At 37.1% G+C, this 19,570-nt stretch overlaps 1 protein-coding gene across 1 annotated transcript; it reads right to left on the bottom strand.

Annotated features, from left to right (window-relative positions):
• Positions 1-14,650: 14,650 nt before the first annotated feature.
• Positions 14,651-15,560, bottom strand: LOC5565079. The gene has a single exon (XM_001649372.2). It carries the CDS (start codon positions 15,495-15,497, stop codon positions 14,844-14,846), a length of 654 nt encoding a protein of 217 aa, XP_001649422.1. The 5' UTR covers positions 15,498-15,560; the 3' UTR covers positions 14,651-14,843.
• Positions 15,561-19,570: the final 4,010 nt, after the last annotated feature.

Genomic DNA, 19,570 nt, shown 5'->3' with positions numbered 1-19,570 from the left:
TATGGTTGTAAAAGATTTAATTGTAAAATTTTTCTTCAGTCAAGCAAACGACACCAAACTAGTCAGTAAAAACTTAAAAGTGATTTTGTTTATTAAAATCTAACGAGCAACATGGGTAGTCGCTTTCTCAACTGTTGCAGGCCGTTTGCAGAAAAAAAGTGTTCGAAAGAGCTACGAAATCTCACCGAAAGCATCATAGATAAACTGAAAGCGGCTGGTTATGCTCCAATGTCTACATTGAATACAAATTTACGCATTTGTACGTCCTGCCGTTTAAACGTTGACAAACGGGCAATCTGTACATCATCGGTGGATCAGGTTGCAGGAAGTTCGAAAACAACAACAACTGAGGAATTACTAGATGCACTGACAACAACTGAGGAGTTACCAGAAGTACCAAGTGCAGATAGTCTTGCCACGGTACCATCAGCGACATCTGTTTCAACAAATCAATCAGAAGATGAGTGCATCCAGAAGGTCAACATCGAACGCTTCAACGAAGGGATAGCTGGAATAAAAGTGACTCCGATTAAATGGACGAAGATGGGTTACGTCAATTATCCCGAGAAAAAATACCGTGAAATCAACGAAGCTGTACGAAGAAACCTCTTCAAATTAGGACCTGAGGATGTGGAAAATACAGACTACGATGAGGTAATTATAAATATGAAGGAAAGGTTCTCGAATCTAGCCACGACAAGGAAAGAAAAATTATTGATTTTGTCGATGCTGCCAAGCTCGTGGTCTATTCAAGACGCCATTGATGAGTTCAAAACCAATAGAAATACAGCAAAAGAGGCAAAACAATTCAAAAATAACTGTCTTGCAACCAAAAATGCTAGGTCGAGTACTTCATTAACAGATGAGACAAAAGAAAAAATAATTCAATATTTTGAAGACGATGAAGTAAGTAGAGCTATGCCTGGCCAAAAAGATTATGTATCTGTAAAAAAAAGATGGAAAGCGTCAAGCAATCCAAAAACGATTAATGATGACTACTTTGAAAGAAGCGTATACACGCTTCAAGGAAATTAACGAAAATATTAAGGTAGGTTTTTCCTCATTTGCAAGCCTTCGTCCAAGGCAATGCAAGCTTCTATCCAATTCAGGAACACATAATGTTTGTGTGTGCACAACACACGAACCTAATCTTACATAGTTTGAAAAGAATCAATTTATCAAAGGATATTAAAATGTTAACTGGTAGTCTTTTGTGTGAAAATACAACATCAAATTGCTATCTACGATCTTGTTCGGATTGTCCAGATTCTTCATCATTGGAAAATACTTTATTCGCTGAGTTTGAAGAAAATTATATTGATCAGTTATCATTTAAGCAATGGGTGACCACGGATAGGTGTGACTTAGAAACTATTGTAAAACCTGTAGATGAGTTTGTGTCATTTTTTTGCTTGAAATTAGAAAGTTTAATTCCTCACGACTTTATTAAAACAGAGCAATCCCGCTTTTTAAAAAATACGAAAAATACATTACAAGATGGTGAATTTTTAGTCATTTGTGATTTTTCTGAAAACTATAGCTTTGTATTGCAAGATGAAGTGCAGTCCCATCACTGGAACGTACAACAAGCTACAATTCATCCATTCTTTATTTATTTCAATGGAAGTACGCAAATTGAACATTTTAGTTTTATTGTAATTTCCGAAGATTTAAGACACGACTCAGTATCTGTAAATTTGTTCATTGCCAAAATGATTAACTTTTTACGCGTTGATAAGGATAAAGAAATCAGAAAGATATATTTCATGTCTGATGGAGCAGCATCGCAGTACAAAAACCGTAAGAATTTTTCGAGCCTATGTCAATTTAAATCAAAGTACGGAATTGATGCAGAATGGCATTTCTTTGCTAGGTCACATGGCAAAGGTCCTTGTGATGCTATTGGATGAACCATAAAGCGCATGGCCACAAGAGCAAGTTTAGCCAAAGAACGTGAGCATCCAATTAAAACTGCAAAAGAACTATTTGATTGGGCGAATCGCAGAAAAGAAGAAGATTTAACAAAATTATCATTTTGTTTTACTACTACTGAAGAGTACGAATTAACGGCATCAGAGCTCAGCGAGCAATATAATAACGCGAAAACGATCCAAGGAACCCAAAAATTTCACTGTTTCATTCCATTGTCAGAAAATAAAATTAAAGCAAAACCATACTCGAACTTTACTGATAATGATGCAAAAGTGTTCGATATTGTAAAAAAATTGAATAACAATAAATAAATAAATAAGTATTAATAAAATGTTTTCATGATCTCATAACGCATACCCAAATCCAAAACTTTTAAAGTTTATATATAACATTTAGAAACTCATCGATCATACTGTAAAAAAAATATCCTGGTAAAAAAAAAATATTTTCGTGTAATCTGTTAATTCATTTTAATTTATACATATATACATATACATATAATATTTATACATATACATAATATTTATACATATAATATACATAATACTAATGAATACATGAAAACGACTTGTTTAATTCACGCAAGGCCCTTAACAATAAAATCAGCAACAAACTGCGGTTCCCGTAATAATTTACACCGAAAAAAAAATTTTTTTTTCTACTAAATGTGAAAATTGTGACATGTTTGAAATGTCATAACTTTTTTATTGGTTTACCATCACCAAATTTTCATGGTAGATAGCTAATATAATGGACCGTTTTCCCTCAAAAAATTACGTTGGTATTCCGATAGGGTTTTGAGATATTTGAGTTTTTGTGTCAAAAATTATGTTTTTTAATGCAAAAAAAATTTTTTTTACTGTGTGTATTTTTTTTTTGAATCTTTATTTAGTTGTCTAACTTTGTTTCTTTAGTTGTCTAACAATCGAACGAACCGTTTTTGCTGTGCAGCTTTTTGAATATTTTTGAATCATATTCACATACACCCTTTTGAAAAGTTAGTCGTGACTCAACTTGAAGATTTGATATCGGAAAATGACGATTTAGATGGAACTGGAAAACCGTGCAAAGTTTCAGCTCAATAGAAAAAAATGAATTAAAAAATTTACCAAATTTTGGTGCTGTTGCTTGGAATCACTCTCTTGTACTTTTAGACTTTTCGAAAGCATTTGATACGATCTCGCACTCTATTATGTGTCACAAATTAGAAAATCTTTTCAACTTTAGCAGAAATGCAGTGGTTTTAATACATTCTTATCTCAATAATCGCCAACAAGTTGTTTTCTGTAACAACACTCATTCCAGTTTCCTTCCCGTTTCCTCTGGTGTTCCCCAAGGGTCTGTTCTTGGCCCTATTCTTTTTAGTATTTATATTAATGATTTGCCAAACGTTGTAAAATATTGTTCTCTTCACCTTTTTGCAGATGATGTTCAATTATATTTAGACTGCACCAAGAAAAGTATTGAAGAAATCACAAGACTGGTAAATTTTGACCTCAAAGCAATTCGATATTGGTCACTAGAAAATACCCTCAAACTAAACGCGATAAATATGTTTTGAAGCAATGTGGTACAATTTACGCTTACCTTCGAGTATTGTATGCAAACGGAAATTTGTTAAATCGCTCTACCAAAATAAAACTATTCAAAAGCTTTATCTTGCCTCATTTCATATCGAGCGATTTCTTAATCGGCTCTACCTCTGTTCATGTTCAGAGTAGAATGAGAATAGCTTTGAATTTTTGTATTCGCTTTGTTTTCAATCTCCGTAGATTAGATCCTGTTTCGCACCTGCAACCTATGCTTCTGGGATACTCGTTTCAAAATTTTATAAAAGCTCGCTGCTGCATATTATTGCATAAAATAAGCACAACCAAAATGCCTGGGTATCTCTATGATAAACTCCGACCATTTCATAATCCAAGAGCAAAACAATTTATCATTCCTACGCACTTTTCCTCCGCTTATGGCAAAACATTTTTTGTTAGAGGTGCTGTTCTGTGGAATTCATTACCGACCTACATGAAAAATCAACAATCTGTGTCTGTGTTCAAAAAGCAATGTTAGGAGTATTTTAATTAGTCAAGAATCAAAATTGTGTATTTTATTGTATATTTGTTTATGTTCTTTGATGAGATGCTTAAAAGTCCATGCCAGTATGCTGTGTAGCATTTAAAAAGACATTAGTCTTAAGCTATCGGAGAAATAAAAATCAAATCAAACCAAAATGGCGAGCAAAGTAATTTTACAAGGGAAATGTCGGTCCCGCAAGGAATACCTGAATATCTTCAAAGCCAGATGACCAATGGTCCAGAATACCAATACAGATACCAAAAATAGAAGAGTAGATTGAGAACTTCTGATAAAATGGTGCAAAAATATTGAAAAACAAAAAAAGTTATCGTAATTTGATTTTTTTGTGGTGAAAAAATGAAGTTGCCGGTAAAGGGTTAAAGTTAAACCTGATATTATTTTTATTATAAATTTTCCCTTTTTTTTATCAAGACTCTGAGAACTGCTCACTATTTTTCTCCCGAGGCATTCCTGCATGATTCTAACGTGAAGAAAAATCTTTTGAATCAATTTGTACGACTGCTTCAAATCTTTTGAAATTAATTCAAAAAATATTGTCAGATTTGTTCATGCATTCATCTTGAATTCCTTCTGGGGAACAACCATTCCCTAATTAAATTTAAAAAAAACTTAATACCTTAAAAATTCAAAACTATTTTTAAAAAATCATTTATTTAGCCAAATCTTTTACTGAGATATTTCCCTGAAAGTTCTACTGGAAATTGGTATGCGAATTCTTTCAAATAGTTTCCCAAAAAAATGTTTAAAATTCTTTCGCGAAGTTCATTCAAAATTTCTCAAACTTATTTTCAAAATGTGGTGTATGTAACAACAGAATGATTTTTTTTTTGTAAATACTGCTTCAAATCCTCGGATTATACAAGAATTTTCTTCGAATGTTCAGAGGAAATTTGTTGAAAAAAAAAAACAAGGAATAATTTTGCTTCCAAAATTAGCATAGCAATAAAGAAATCTGTGGAGAAACATTCAGCAAAATAACTGAAAACGGGGGAAGGAATTTAATAATATATTCATAAGAATATATGTAAGGATCTTTCTTAAATTATTTGTTAAGAAATAGTTTTATCAATTAGTGGCAGAATCCATATCCTGGGATTGTGCAATTCCAAAATGAAATTCTTGGAGGTTTCAGGCAGAATTCTTATGAGTCTAAAAGTCAAGGCAAGATTTCAAAGATAATTTCAAAAGGTTTGCTTTTTTCATTCTATAGAGAGGTTTTAATTGTCCTGTCTTTCACACCGCTAACGCATGATGGCTCACCATAGTAACATGTCCGAAAAAAGTTGATACTATTGAGAACCAGAGCTACAGGTCCAATGCCCTGATAAAGGTGGATGGTTGTGATGGCTATGACCGTGGTCATCATGTAAAGAACAAGCGGACAATGCTGTATCGTGTCGGAACCGAGAAGGCAGCCCTCTAGCACGATGTAGGTAGCGCAACCCTGGTTAGGTGGCCTATCGAAGACTCTTCACCAACCAAGAAAGGCAAAAGTAGAGCAAACGGACTGATTTTACGGCAACAGACCGGCAACGAATAAAGGACAACGATTGGAAAGTTGGATCTTGGAACGTGAGAACTTTGAACGTGAACGTGAACGTGGCAGCTATCCAGGAAATACGCTGGCCGAGAATCGGAGAACGCGAATTCCGCATCCACATCTACTACAGCGGTGGCGACCAGAGCAGAACGTGGAGTTGGCTTCATAGTGATTGGGAAGCAGATGAAGCGAATTTTTCGGTGGAAACCGGTAAGCGACCGAATCTGTGTGTTGAGAATGAAGGGCAAGTTCTTCAACTGCAGCCTGATCAGCATATATGCGCCAACGAACGATAAGCCCGATGACATAAAGGATGAGTTCTATGAGAGCCTGGATAAGGCCTACGAAGAGTGCCCAAAAGAAGACGTCAAGATAGTCATCGGCGACGCAAATGCGTAGATCGGGAAAGAAGATTTCTTCCGACCCATCATTGGAACGGAAAGCCTTAATTCCGTTACCAATGATAATGGCCTGTGGCTAGTAACCTTCGTTGCTGCTAGAGGGATGTCAATCAGCAGTACCTACTTCGCACCAAAGAATATCTGCAAACACACCTGGCGACACCCAAGTGGCGATGCCTGCTTCCAAATAGACCACGTGCTGGTTGATGGGCGACTTTTCTCAGATGTCATTATGTCGTTGTACCTAAAACTTGGGTTCGTTTATCCAGCTTCATGAGTTCCACAACAATCAGAACGCTGCGCTTCAATGTACAATGCTTGTCGACTGATGGGGTAGCTGCGCAGTACCGTCAGCAACTAGATGAGCAGTTGGGAAGAATCAACGTTGCTGGAGCAGTGCGCATCGTACCTTCGTGCTGTGCGTACACGAATTCTCTCTGCTCTTGGAAGTTTTCTTAAAAACTACCTAAAGCAATAAAACAGTACTTTTCAGTGCTACAAAAACAGTACTTTTCGGTGCTAAAATTAAAAACGGTACTTTTCAGTGCTACTTAAACAGTACTTTTCAGTACTATTTTTTCTACTATTGATCCCTTTACGATCCTTGTTTGGACCCGTGCCTTCGATTTTTCGTTGGACCCGTTGGCGAAAGCTAGCGGTGGTAATCCTTCTTGGACACCGTCTTGGGAAAAAACCTTTCGAAGGTCACGTCTTCTTTCGTTTATTAATTAAACATGGTATCAACAACAAACAAAAGGAAAGGTGAATCTCTGAATTCACTACTTCCTTCCAAAAAAGTGGGTTTTAAAACTGTCACTACACGTGGCAAGAATGGAAGAAAGGACGCTTCCCCGGAATGCGAAGTTTCTTCCAAGGGTGAAATGAATAATTGTATCGAAATGAGCAATCAGTTCGATGCTCTAGACAAATTTTCCGAACACCAAATCGAAGCAGCCTCTAGCCCAGGCTCTTTGATTCAAGTGAGGAAGCAAAGAGTGCCGCCTATCGTGGTCAGTTGTTCCGAATTTGGGGGATTTAGGCAGGAGATCTTGAACTCCATTAGGGGAATCAAGGTTTCCTTCCAAATCGCAAAGAAAGGAGACTGTCGCGTTTTGCCGGAAACTCTTAAAGATCGTGAGCTTCTTCTCAAACATCTTGAAGAGAAGAAGCACAAATTTTTTACTTATGACGACAAAACTGAACGTTTGTTCAAAGTTGTCTTGAAAGGTCTCTCAAGTGACTATAAATCACCTGAAGAGATCAAAAATGGAATAAATGATTTACTTGGATTTTCCCCAGTCCAAGTAATCATTATGAAAAAGAGAACCCAATCTGGCATTGTTCGGAAAGGGCTTTCTCAAGAATTTTATTTAGTTCACTTTAACAAAAAAGAACTAAATAATATTAAAGCTTTAGAAAAAGCAAAACTTTTGTTTGATGTCCGTGTGACATGGGAACATTTCCAGAAACCTGGAGGAAATTACCAGAACCCCACTCAGTGCCGTCGGTGTCAAAAGTGGGCTCATGGTACAAAAAATTGTCGCATGGATGCTAAATGCATGATTTGCGGAGGTTCTTCTCACGCCAAAGACGTCTGTCCAGTGAAGGAAGATACCACCAAATTCATATGTTGTAATTGCGGGGCTAACCATAAGTCCAATTTTTGGAATTGTCCTTCACGCAAAAAGGTCATTGAGGCTCGTGCCAGGCAGATGAAAGATAATATCCGTTACGATAACGGTCGTTTCCGGAATTTGCCTGGTAGAGTATCGAACAATGCTCATTTTTCAGTTAACGATCGCTTGATCATGAATCATACCCATCAGGAAGATCATAATCATGCTCATTCACAAACTAATTTTATTCCGTCGGGTAGCCGTTCGAATCTTTCAATTTCGAATGTATCTACCCACGGTAAATCCTTTGCCGATATCGTAGCAGGAAATTCGAACTCTTCCCCTGTTCGATCCATGGGTACCCATTCTACTTGTTTCAAATCAAATGGAAAAAACCCTACCGCCACAGGTAACTCCGCTTCTTCGTCTACCGGAAATTCCAATGGGAAATCACATGACATGTCTGCCTCTGATTTTAATTTTCTAACTGAACAATTGAATCTAATGATTGATGCAATGTTCAAAGCCACCACTATGACTGAAGCAGTCCAAGTAGGTGTAAAATTTACAAATCAAATTGTTATTGGATTACGTTTTTCTAATGGATCCAAATAATAATTTAAATATTTTAAATTGGAATGCTCGTTCTCTGAATGGTAAAGAGGACGAGCTGTTTAATTTTCTTACGGTTAATAACGTGCATATAGCAGTTATTACCGAAACGTATTTAAAACCTGGTTCTAAACTCAAAAGAGATCCTAACTTTTTTGTTTATCGTAATGATCGACTTGATGGGGCATGTGGGGGAGTTGCAATCATCATTCATAGGCGTATAAAACATCAACTGTTTTCATCATTTGAAACTAAAGTTTTTGAAACTTTAGGTGTTTCTGTTGAAACACAGTTTGGTAAATATACTTTCATAGCTGCCTATTTGCCTTTTCAATGCTCTGGGCAGCAAGTTAATTTGCTCCAAACTGACTTGCGTAAATTGACTCGCAATAAGTCAAAATTTTTTGTCATTGGTGACTTTAATGCCAAACATCGGTCATGGAATAATTCTCAAAGTAATTCCAACGGCAGAATTTTATTTGATGAGTGCTCTTCAGGATATTTCTCAATTCAATACCCTGATAGCCCCACATGTTTTTCCTCTTCTAGAAATCCATCTACGATTGATTTGGTCTTAACCGACTCTAGTCATCTTTGTAGCCAACTGATTACTCATGCTGATTTTGATTCTGATCATGTGCCTGTTACATTTCAAATATCCCATGAAGCGATTCTCTATCCTATCAGCTCCAATTATTTACGAGCCGACTGGAATATATATAAAACGTATGTTGATTCCAATCTTGATGTTAACATTTCTTTAGAAACTAAACTTGATATTGACAATGCTCTTGAAACTTTAACAAATTCCATTGTTGAAGCCCGGAGCATTGCAATTCCAAAATGTGAAGTAAAATTTGAATCCGTGATTATAGACGATGATCTTAAACTCTTGATCCGTCTTAAAAACGTGAGGAGAAGGCAATTTCAACGCACTCGCGATCCTGTTATGAAAATTATATGGCAGGATTTGCAGAAAGAAATCAAGAAACGTTTTGCTCAATTAAGAAACAAAAATTTTGAAAATAAAATTTCTCAATTGGACCCTGGCTCTAAGCCCTTTTGGAAATTATCGAAAATCTTGAAAAAACCTCAGAAGCCAATACCGGCATTGAAAGAGGAAAACAAATTATTACTAACTAATTGCGAAAAAGCTCAAAAACTTGCTATGCAGTTTGAAAGTGCGCACAATTTTAATTTAGGACTTACTAGTCCAATTGAAAATGAAGTTACTCAGGAGTTCGAAAATATTCTCAATCAAGAGAACGTTTTCGAAAATGCCTGGGAGACTGATTTGGAAGAAGTGAGAACTATTATTAAAAAATTCAAAAACATGAAAGCTCCTGGCGATGATGGAATTTTTTACATCCTCATCAAGAAACTTCCAGAAAGTAGCTTATCATTTTTATTGATATATATAACAAATGTTTTCAATTAGCATATTTTCCTGACAAATGGAAAAATGCTAAGGTTGTTCCAATTTTAAAACCAGATAAAAATCCTGCAGAAGCTTCTAGCTGTCGTCCAATCAGTTTGCTTTCCTCCATCAGTAAACTTTTTGAAAAGGTTATTTTGAACAGAATGATGGCCCACATCAACGAAAATTCAATTTTTGCCAATGAACAGTTCGGATTCCGCCATGGACATTCGACCACTCATCAACTTTTACTTGTAACAAATTTGATCCGTTCCAACAAATCTGAAGGCTATTCTACTGGTCTTGCTCTTCTAGACATAGAAAAAGCATTCGACAGTGTTTGGCATGAAGGTTTGATTGTAAAATTAAAAAACTTTAATTTTCCAACATACATTGTTAGAATAATTCAAAGTTATCTGTCAAATCGTACACTTCAGGTTAATTATCAGAACTCCAGATCTGAAAGACTTCCTGTAAGAGCTGGTGTTCCTCAAGGCAGCATTTTGGGACCAATATTATACAATATTTTCACATCTGACTTACCTGAGTTACCTCAGGGATGTCAAAAATCTTTGTTTGCGGATGACACAGGCCTCTCCGCCAAAGGACGAAGCATGCGTGTCATCTGTAGTCGATTGCAAAAAAGTTTGGATATTTTTTCTTCATACTTGCAAAAATGGAAGATTTCTCCTAATGCTTCCAAAACTCAACTCATAATATTCCCACATAAACCAAAAGCTCTTTATTTGAAACCTTCAAGTAGACATGTTGTCACGATGAGAGGGGTTCCAATAAATTGGTCAGATGAAGTTAAGTATCTAGGGCTCATGCTAGATAAGAATTTAACTTTCAAAAATCACATTGAGGGCATTCAAACCAAATGTAATAAATATGTAAAATGTCTCTATCCCCTTATCAATAGAAAATCAAAACTTTGTCTAAAGAACAAGCTTTTGATATTCAAACAAATTTTCAGGCCAGCCATGTTGTATGCTGTACCAATATGGACTAGCTGTTGTAATACCAGGAAGAAAGCTCTGCAGAGAATTCAAAATAAAATTTTGAAAATGATTCTGAGGCTTCCTCCCTGGTATAGTACCAATGAGTTACATAGAATATCCAATGTTGAAACATTGGAACAAATGTCAAATACAATCATTAATAATTTCAGGCAAAAATCGTAACAATCTTCTATTGCCACGATTAATGCGTTATATGTTTAGGTTAAGTTAGGTTAAGTATATTAAAAAAGTTTTTTTTTCTCTTATAAGCAGGTGAAATCAACTCACCTGTAAAACAACTGAACTGCTACGGCAAATGAAATGTAATATGTTGTTAACAAAATGTTAATTAAATCTTAAATTTGTTTTACCAAATTAGGATGATAGTGTTGTCAAAAAACACAGAACACCTAGATATAAGAAATGAATGTAATGTTTGAAATGATACTAATAAAGAAATTAAAAAAAAAAAAAAAAAAAAAAAACGTTGCTGGAGACGTCGACAGCCTGTGGGACCCTATCCACGAAGCTGTGACAACAACGGCGCGGGATGTGATCGGCACTGGTCAACGACGAAGACGAAACGACTGGTTCGATGAAGAGTGACAGACATGAAGAATGTCGCCAGAAGCCGTATGCTTGTGGCCGGTACCCGACAGAACAGAAAGCGGTACAGGGCAGTGAGTGTTGAAGAAAAGCGAATCCACCGTAGAAAGAAAAGGCAGCACGAAGAAAGTGTGGTAGCTGATGCTCAAGAAAGCATGAACCGGAATGATATGCGGAGATTCTATGCAACGGTCAATGGTGCGCGGCACAATACCGTACCAGTGCCCGCCATGTGCTATGATCGAGAAGGGAATTTGCTGACCAATAAAACGGTGGTGGCTGCCAGGTGGAAGGAGCACTTTCAGCAATTGTTAAACGATGAAAATGGAAATGTAGCGAGGAACAGGATGAACATAGATGGTGAGAAGTTAAAAAGGCTATCAGCGAACTGAAGAACTGCAAGGCTGCTGAGAAGAACGAGATCCTGGTCGAGCTTCTCAAGCACGGAAGCGAGCAGCTTTACCAGTCGATCCACCGAGTACTGCTGAAGGTATGGGAGGACGAAAAATTTCCCACCGTCTGGTTGGATGGCCTCATCCGCCCAATCTACAAGAAAGGAGTGTGGCTAATACAGAGGAATTACCCTGCTGAATTCGGCGTACAAAATACTGTCGCGCATCCTGTTCAACAGACTGAGACCGCTCGAGGAGTCCTTCGTCGGTGAATACCAAGCTGGTTTTCGTGAGGGCCGTTCGACAACGGACCAGATGTTTAGCTTGCGAATGATCCTAGATAAATTCCGGGAGTATAACTTGCAGACTCACCATCTGTTTATTGATTTCAAGGCGGCGTACGACTCAGTGAAAAGAAATGAGCTTTGGCAGATAATGTCAGAAAATGGTTTTCCGGCGAAACTAATTAGGCTGATACGTGCTACGCTGGATGGTTCGAAATCAAGTGTTCGGATCGCAGACGAGGTGTCAACCTCGTTCGTTACGTTAGACGGATTGAAGCAGGGACGCACTTTCGAATTTACTGTTCAACATTGCACTCGAGGGTGCTATTAAGAGATCTGGCGTGCAGAGAAATGGCACTATTATCACAAGGTTGCACATGCTCCTTGGCTTTGCGGACGATATAGACCTAATTGGAATCGATCGCAGGTCAGTGGAAGAGGCCTTCGTGCCTCTGAAGAGGGAGACAGCGAGGATATGCCTGACCATTAATTCTACCAACACGAAGTACATGGTTGCAGGTAGAGATAGAGTCAGGCATGGTGGTGTAGGTGCTGAGGTAGTGTTTGATGGGGATGCGTTTGAAATCGTTGAAGAATTTGTTTGCCTTGGAACACTTGTGACATGTGACAACGACGTTTCCCGCGAAGTGAAAAGACGTGTTGCGGCTGCGAATAGGGCCTTTTACGGATTACGTAACCAGCTTAAGTACCGCAACTTGCAAACGGAAACAAAATTCGCCCTGTATAAAAAATTGATTCTTCCGGTGGCTCTCTACGGGCATGAAGCGTGGACGTTGAAAGAGTCAGACCGGAAAGCTCTCGGTGTTTTCGAGCGTATAAAGCTGCGGACAATACTCGGTGGGAAACTCGAAAATGGTGTGTGGCGCAGACGCATGAATCACGAGTTGTATCAAGTGTGCAAAGATGCGAATATTATCTAGCGTGTAAAATACGGCAGACTTCAGTGGGCTGGTCACTTAGTGCGAATGTTGGAAAAATGAATTGCGAAAATAAAATTCAACAGGGAACCTGGTAGAGATCGGCGGTTTCGGCGTTGCGTAATGAATCATTACAGCACTGGTTTCAATATTTCATCGTTGAATCAACAGTTGCGGAGTAGAATCGCCAGATTTGTTGGTAAATGGATCGCATAAAAGCTTTCGATCGTATGTACAGCGCATTTACTCAATATAAAGCTGTATAAAGAAAAAAAATACTACATTTTTCAAACTTTTTTCAGTTGAACAGTAATATTTGAGCTGGAACCAGATTTTCTTATTTGTTAAACCTTTAAAAAGATCTTAGAAGCAATTTTTTATAAATTCTATAACAAAAAATACTTTTGAAATTAAAAAAAATGTGTACAAGTGTTGTTGAATAACTAAGTAAAACCTATTTCTTAATTATATTTATTTTATACATAGTTTGAGAACAAATAAATTAGCTTCAAAAGCATGTAGAATGATAAGAATCGGATAAGTATTATGAAGTTATAGTCGAACAAAGATGATTTTTTAAGTAAAAAGAGAAAACATTTATATAAAACTACTTATAACTAAGACTAGTTTTGTTTTTAAACAAATTTAGCTTCCTGCAAACTATTCATAAATTTAATAAGTCACCTCTCAATCTTAATATTTTTGGCTCAAGGTTTGAGGTTTACCTTTTGATGTGATTTGAATTTAGAAAAGCACTCGAATTTTTGGTTTTCAGAACTTTCGAAAAATAAGCCGTACACTAATATACACGGATTAACGATACCGATGCATCGCGATTGTGCGGTTACTACACGAACTTGTTACAACGATCCTGATTTCATTGCTCGCCCACAAAGGAGCACGCAATAGATTCAACGGATCAAATTCTACACTTTAAGGTGAAGATAAATCGAAGCCAAAGTTCAAATTTTCAAGAGCACGGATCTGGAGAACCAAACATCCATTTGAGCTGAAAACCTAATCGATTGGTCATCACCAGCTAGTGACCAATCGATTAAGTTTTCAGCTTAAACGGATGTTTGGTTCTCCAGATCCGTGCTCTTGAAAATTTCAAGTTTGGCTTCGATTCATCTTCACCTTAAAGGATTTTTTTCACTAGATTAAGCCTGATTCGGTACTAAAAAGTAATTTATTGGTCTCTTTTGAGGCATGGGAAATTTCAATAGGAATATTAGTAGTAGAACGCTAGTGGCGCTGTTGTCACGAAACGGAACAAATGTATTATTACCTTTACTTGCAATTTTCAATTGATAATGCAATCCCACGTAATTTAGGATGTTTTGTTTTGACCATTAAACTTGATCAAACTAAATGTTGGTCACACGAACAGTAGCGTCATTAGCATTTTAAGGTTGATGCTTCTACTGAAATTTCTGAAAGTAATCGATCAAGAATGCGCTTATTTCTGATCGCAGTATGCAGTTGGAAAGAAATTTCAGTTCAAACGGGAGTCGCTGTAGAAAATGTTTGCAAGGAATTGGCGAGAAATTTCGTGGTCGATTCCTGTTCAGCAGAAAATCAGACTTTAGACAAAGAATTGATATTTTCCGTAATACAAATTTAAATTTACAAATATAACTGATGTGCAGCGATATGACACAAAATTATAAACAAAAAAAAAAAAATAATATAAATCTATGCAAACTACGAAAGTTGTGAAATTCATGATGATTGCGTACGACATTACGCCAATATATGTACGTATCATTTCCTTCAGTCACTAGCGAAATGTCATCAAACATAAATAAGAACAATGATTTGAGTCTCCTGCGCAGATTTGCACTGATGTTATTGTAGGTCCAACCACGTACAAAAGACGTTTATTATTCAACCATGCACAAGCTCTATAAACATAAGGAATTACGAACTGCTGAATGAGATAAATACAATGGTCACATTACACCTTTGTAACTAACGGCTACGTCCTTATCGCTGAGAAACAAATGCTTATCACAGCAGTTTAACACATGTTTTTATCACCTGGTGGACGTCCAGTGGATCGAACAGTTTCTCCCCTTTCTCGTCACGATAATCATCTAGCGCCAGCTGACTGATACACTCCATACCCAGCTTTTCCGCAAGCTTAACTGAGAACACACTCGTGAAGTCACCACTGATGGCTTTGAAACCCAGCTTTTTAGACAAGTCCATTTGGAATTGCAGAAGTCGTTGTCCCAGCGAGTGCCCCCGGTAGGTCGGATCTACAGCCAGAATGTGAACGTGGTATGCCTTCTCCAGTCCGTATCGACCGCAAACATCTGCTGTCCGTTCCAGCAGCGCCAGCAACTTAAGAATATCGCCCCATTTTTTGGTCTCTGTAGTGGCCGCTTCCTCCACCATGGCATCGGGATCTCCCGGTCGAATAGGTCCAGCTATCGACACCCCGATGAACTTCTTCGCCGTCAAATCTTCAGCCACAACCACGGTGCCCTGCTCGACAAACGACAGCGAGAATCTCTCATCGTCCAGTGTGTGACTCTTTCCGTGGACGTACGAAATGGTAATGCCCTCCTCCGGGTAGTAGATCCTGTGCAGAATCTCACGCACCTGCTCCAGTTCGTCCGGACGAACAACGCGAAGCACTATGCTTTCGGGGGCGACCATGGTAAGAGGTGGGCTGCTGGCGCGCAGACTTCTGACTGACTGACAAAAATGCGTCGAGCTGGTGATGACAAAAAAGTGCTTAATTCACGACTGCTCGAATGTGAATCGATTGTGCATAGGAACAACTTGAAATGGAACGTGGATTTGGGAAACTGAGCACTAGTGGATTCTTCGTTATAATGGCAATGGGACTTGAGGATGAAACTGAATGGATTTGTAACGACATCGAAATTGTGGTAGATAGAATGAGTTTTTTAATGCTTGATACGACGCACCAAAAGCTTGTATCACCTTATACATTCCGATGCGGAAGTTTGGGTTCACCTCTTAAAACATTCATCAATGTTCTTTCAATATCTCTGTGATTACACGTCTAATTTTAACTTTCTTTGGCTCATACGAAAGGCATTACTTCGTTCGTTGTTTATTAAGTTTTCACTTGCACATGTAACATTTTTTCAAAAACATACTGAAAAAACATGGCTCATTTTCTCAGTATTGAATTAATACGCCATTAGAACCGTAATTTTATGTTCTTTTAAGAGCAATTGCGATATTCGGGCGGAGAAATTTGAAAACTATGTATTATCAATAAAACATGCATTCAAGTTATCATGCAAATATTTAGGGTGTACTTAGTAGTTAGTAGGGTGTATTAGTGCTGCAAATGCTTTTGCATTACTTTGGAAATTTGTTGAGGAATTCCTGATGGAATTTCATAGATCAGGATAAGAAACTACTATAATTTACGTTTTTTATTTGGATGTTTAAGTGATGCTTTTTGAGTATGAAAATATGTTTGTACGAACTCCTCAAGAAATGAAGGAGGAAGGAGAAACAACAAATGATTGAAGTAGGTTGAAACAACAGATGGACAACGGAACAACGAAAGATAAGAGATTATTTTTAATCTTTTCATAGGATGGATGTGACAGAATACAGGGTAATCTGAAAGGTATGAGAGGTATTACTCTAATGAGAACAAAAAAAATCTCAAGATGTTCCATGAGAATCTTCTTTAGCAATTATTTTTGAAATCTAACAGAATCCTTTTCTTAATTTCTGGATTCCCCAGAATTCTGCCTGTGAGCCTCTAAGAATTCCGCCCTTGAATTGCACAAGAATTCAATACCAGTGTGTGGATTCTGGGGGCCTTCCTTAGCCGAGTGGTTAGAGTCCGCGGCTACAAAGCAAAGCCATGCTGGGTTCGAATCCCGGTCGGTCCAGGATCTTTTCGTAATGGAAATTTCTTGACTTCCCTGGGCATAGAGTATTATCGTACGTGCCACACGATGTACGAGTGCGAAAAAATGGCAACTTTAGCAAACAAAGCTCTCAGGTAATAACTGTGGAAGTGCTCTTAGAACACTACACTGAGTAGCCGGCTCTGTCCCAGTGAGGACGTTAATGCCAAGAAGAAAAAGAAGAAGTGTGGATTCTGCTGATATTTGATAAAACTATTTCTAAAAAAATGTTTTGAGAAAGATAATATATTAATAAATCCCTTGCCATTTATATTGGCAAAAATTCGCCATTTTTCAAACAAAATGGATAGATATCGGCTTCTAATGGTCCTATTGACATCACATTTTTATCACAGTGCAGAATTTCACTAAATTGGAAAATCACAAAACTTGCTGGATATCCTGATGAAGGATTTCTGTTTCGACGAGTGCTATAAAAATCGAGTTCTGCAACGAGTTACGTTTTTGAAATTTCGTAGAAGACCACTTGAGGGTATCAGAAATTATATCTAAATGCATTCACCATTATTTTACAATTTCTGGAAAATTATTGTGTAATGATTCATTATGCAACTCAAAACAAAAAAGCCGTGTAAAAAACATGTAAAAAAACCTTTGTATACTATCTAGTATAAGCTTCGGAATAACTATTAATGACTAGTGGTCCCGGCAAACTTCGTCTTGCCATCAAGTAGGCTGTTGGAAAACGTCAAGAAATCCCCTATACAAAATGAAACCATAGTCTTCTCCCGTTTTCCCCATTATTCCGGAGACTTTCCTGAACTTTTTCCTTGCACGAACACGTCACATCCCTTGTGAAGGGCAACAGTGAAAAACTTGCGTCAATCCGTTGATTCGTTTTCGAGCCATTTCGTGACATACAAACACCACTCCATTTTTATTTATATAGATAGATTTATCACTACTTTTGCTAAAAAGGATGCCGTTTTTTAATTCAAAGTTTGGAATTGTAAATTTCTATAGATGCTGTTTTATGTTTTTTTAACTTGTCATCCTGTTCTTGAGCCAATATTACATTTCTGTCGATATTCTCTGCTTGTAATAAATTAATTTCTTAAAGTTCGACGTTTTGAGATGAAACGTGAATCTTGGAAATATTTTGCCTACTCAAAGCGTCTACATGTATAATTCTTGATTCATCCCTATAAGGACTGTTCATTTAAGAAAGTGGACACCTAAATATTTTTATATCCTGCAAATAAAGAATAAAATAATATGTTAATCTGTCCACAGTTCGGGAAGTCTCCCTTCTGCGCCTACGGTAGCCAGTATTTATAGCTCAGAAATCCCGTAGGTACGAACAAGTAAAAGGTACCAGAGTCATAAGAAATAACACTTGAGATAAATAGACATGACAGTCCTTTCCCCTTTAGAAACTTTCTATCAACTCTTTAAAAAGTCGCCTTCACGTTACAACAACGAACAATCGAAAATATACCCAACAAATTCTACAGCTTCAAAGTATTTATTTCATGACTAAACATACATTTGACAACTTCTTCAACACTAAAGAACAATTTCGTTCATCTCAATATAGCAATCGCTTCACAAAAGAACAACTATGTTCACAATATACGACAATTTCGTCAGCTCTGAAGAACAATTTAGTTCAAATCAAATTGGTAATTTCACCACAATCAAATAAATAAAATTGACAAACTCGCCACCTCAAAGAAAAACGATAATCGCCAACACACATTTCCATGATCCTCGTCGCCACTTTTATATCCTGCAAATAAAAGTGGCGACGAGAAATACCGCAGGTACGAACCGATGAAATGTACCAAGTCAAAATGTAGAATAATTAATATCACTTGAGATAGGTAGATATGACAATCCTTTCCCCTTTAGAAACTATCTAATAACCCTTTAAAAGCCACCTACAAGTTGCAACAACTCATACAACGAACAATCGAAAATATATACAAAGAATTCCACGATCTTATCTTAAATGCGCAAATTTGCTAATTCCATGATTACAACAAAACATTCAAATACTGCTCAACATTGCATTTGACAAATTCGCCAACACTAAATAACATCTAAAATAACGTTCATCTCAATACAGCAATTGCTTCACAAAAGAACAACTCTCGCGGAACATTACTAAAGGACCTATGTACAAATGAGAGATTCTCTCCTCTCTCGTTCTCTTTCGATTATAACAGTGGAACACTAAAGATTTTGTGAAGTTTTTTACTATAGATCGAAAGTCAATTTCCTGGACTAGCGTTTCATACAAAAAACACAACAGAAGAGATTAATGTGACTCAGTTATTAATGAAAGAGAAAGTAAACAAAGAGAGCCTCTCAATGTTAGATAGGTCCTTTAGTAATGTTACGCGAGAACTATGTTCACAATAAACGACAATTTCGTCAACAATTTGGCTCAACTCAAATCGGCAATTTCACCGCACTTTCAAAAACAGATACAATTGGCAATTCGCCACCCCAAAGAAAATCGATTATCTGCAACACACGTTCCCATGATCCTCGTCGCCACTTTTATATCCTGCAAATAAAGAATAAAATAATATGTTAATCTGTCCACAGTTCGGGAAGTCTCCCTTCTGCGCCTACGGTAGCCAGTATTTATAGCTCAGAAATCCCGTAGGTACGAACAAGTAAAAGGTACCAGAGTCATAAGAAATATCACTTGAGATAAATAGACATGACAAATATTAGCATTTTGGTGTAAAAATTCCATAAAAACAAACAAAATTTTGTTTCAGTGTGATCTCAAGTGTTTATTTTGACAGCAGACAAAAGTTGATATAAAAAAATTATAAATTCTAAACGATGGGTCGA

This window comes from Aedes aegypti, chromosome 2 (genome assembly GCF_002204515.2).
Source record: "Aedes aegypti strain LVP_AGWG chromosome 2, AaegL5.0 Primary Assembly, whole genome shotgun sequence".
In the NCBI taxonomy this organism is placed as follows: domain Eukaryota; kingdom Metazoa; phylum Arthropoda; class Insecta; order Diptera; family Culicidae; genus Aedes; species Aedes aegypti.
The sequence above is the reverse complement of the archived record's forward strand: the minus strand, read 5'-3'. Positions and strand labels throughout refer to the sequence as shown.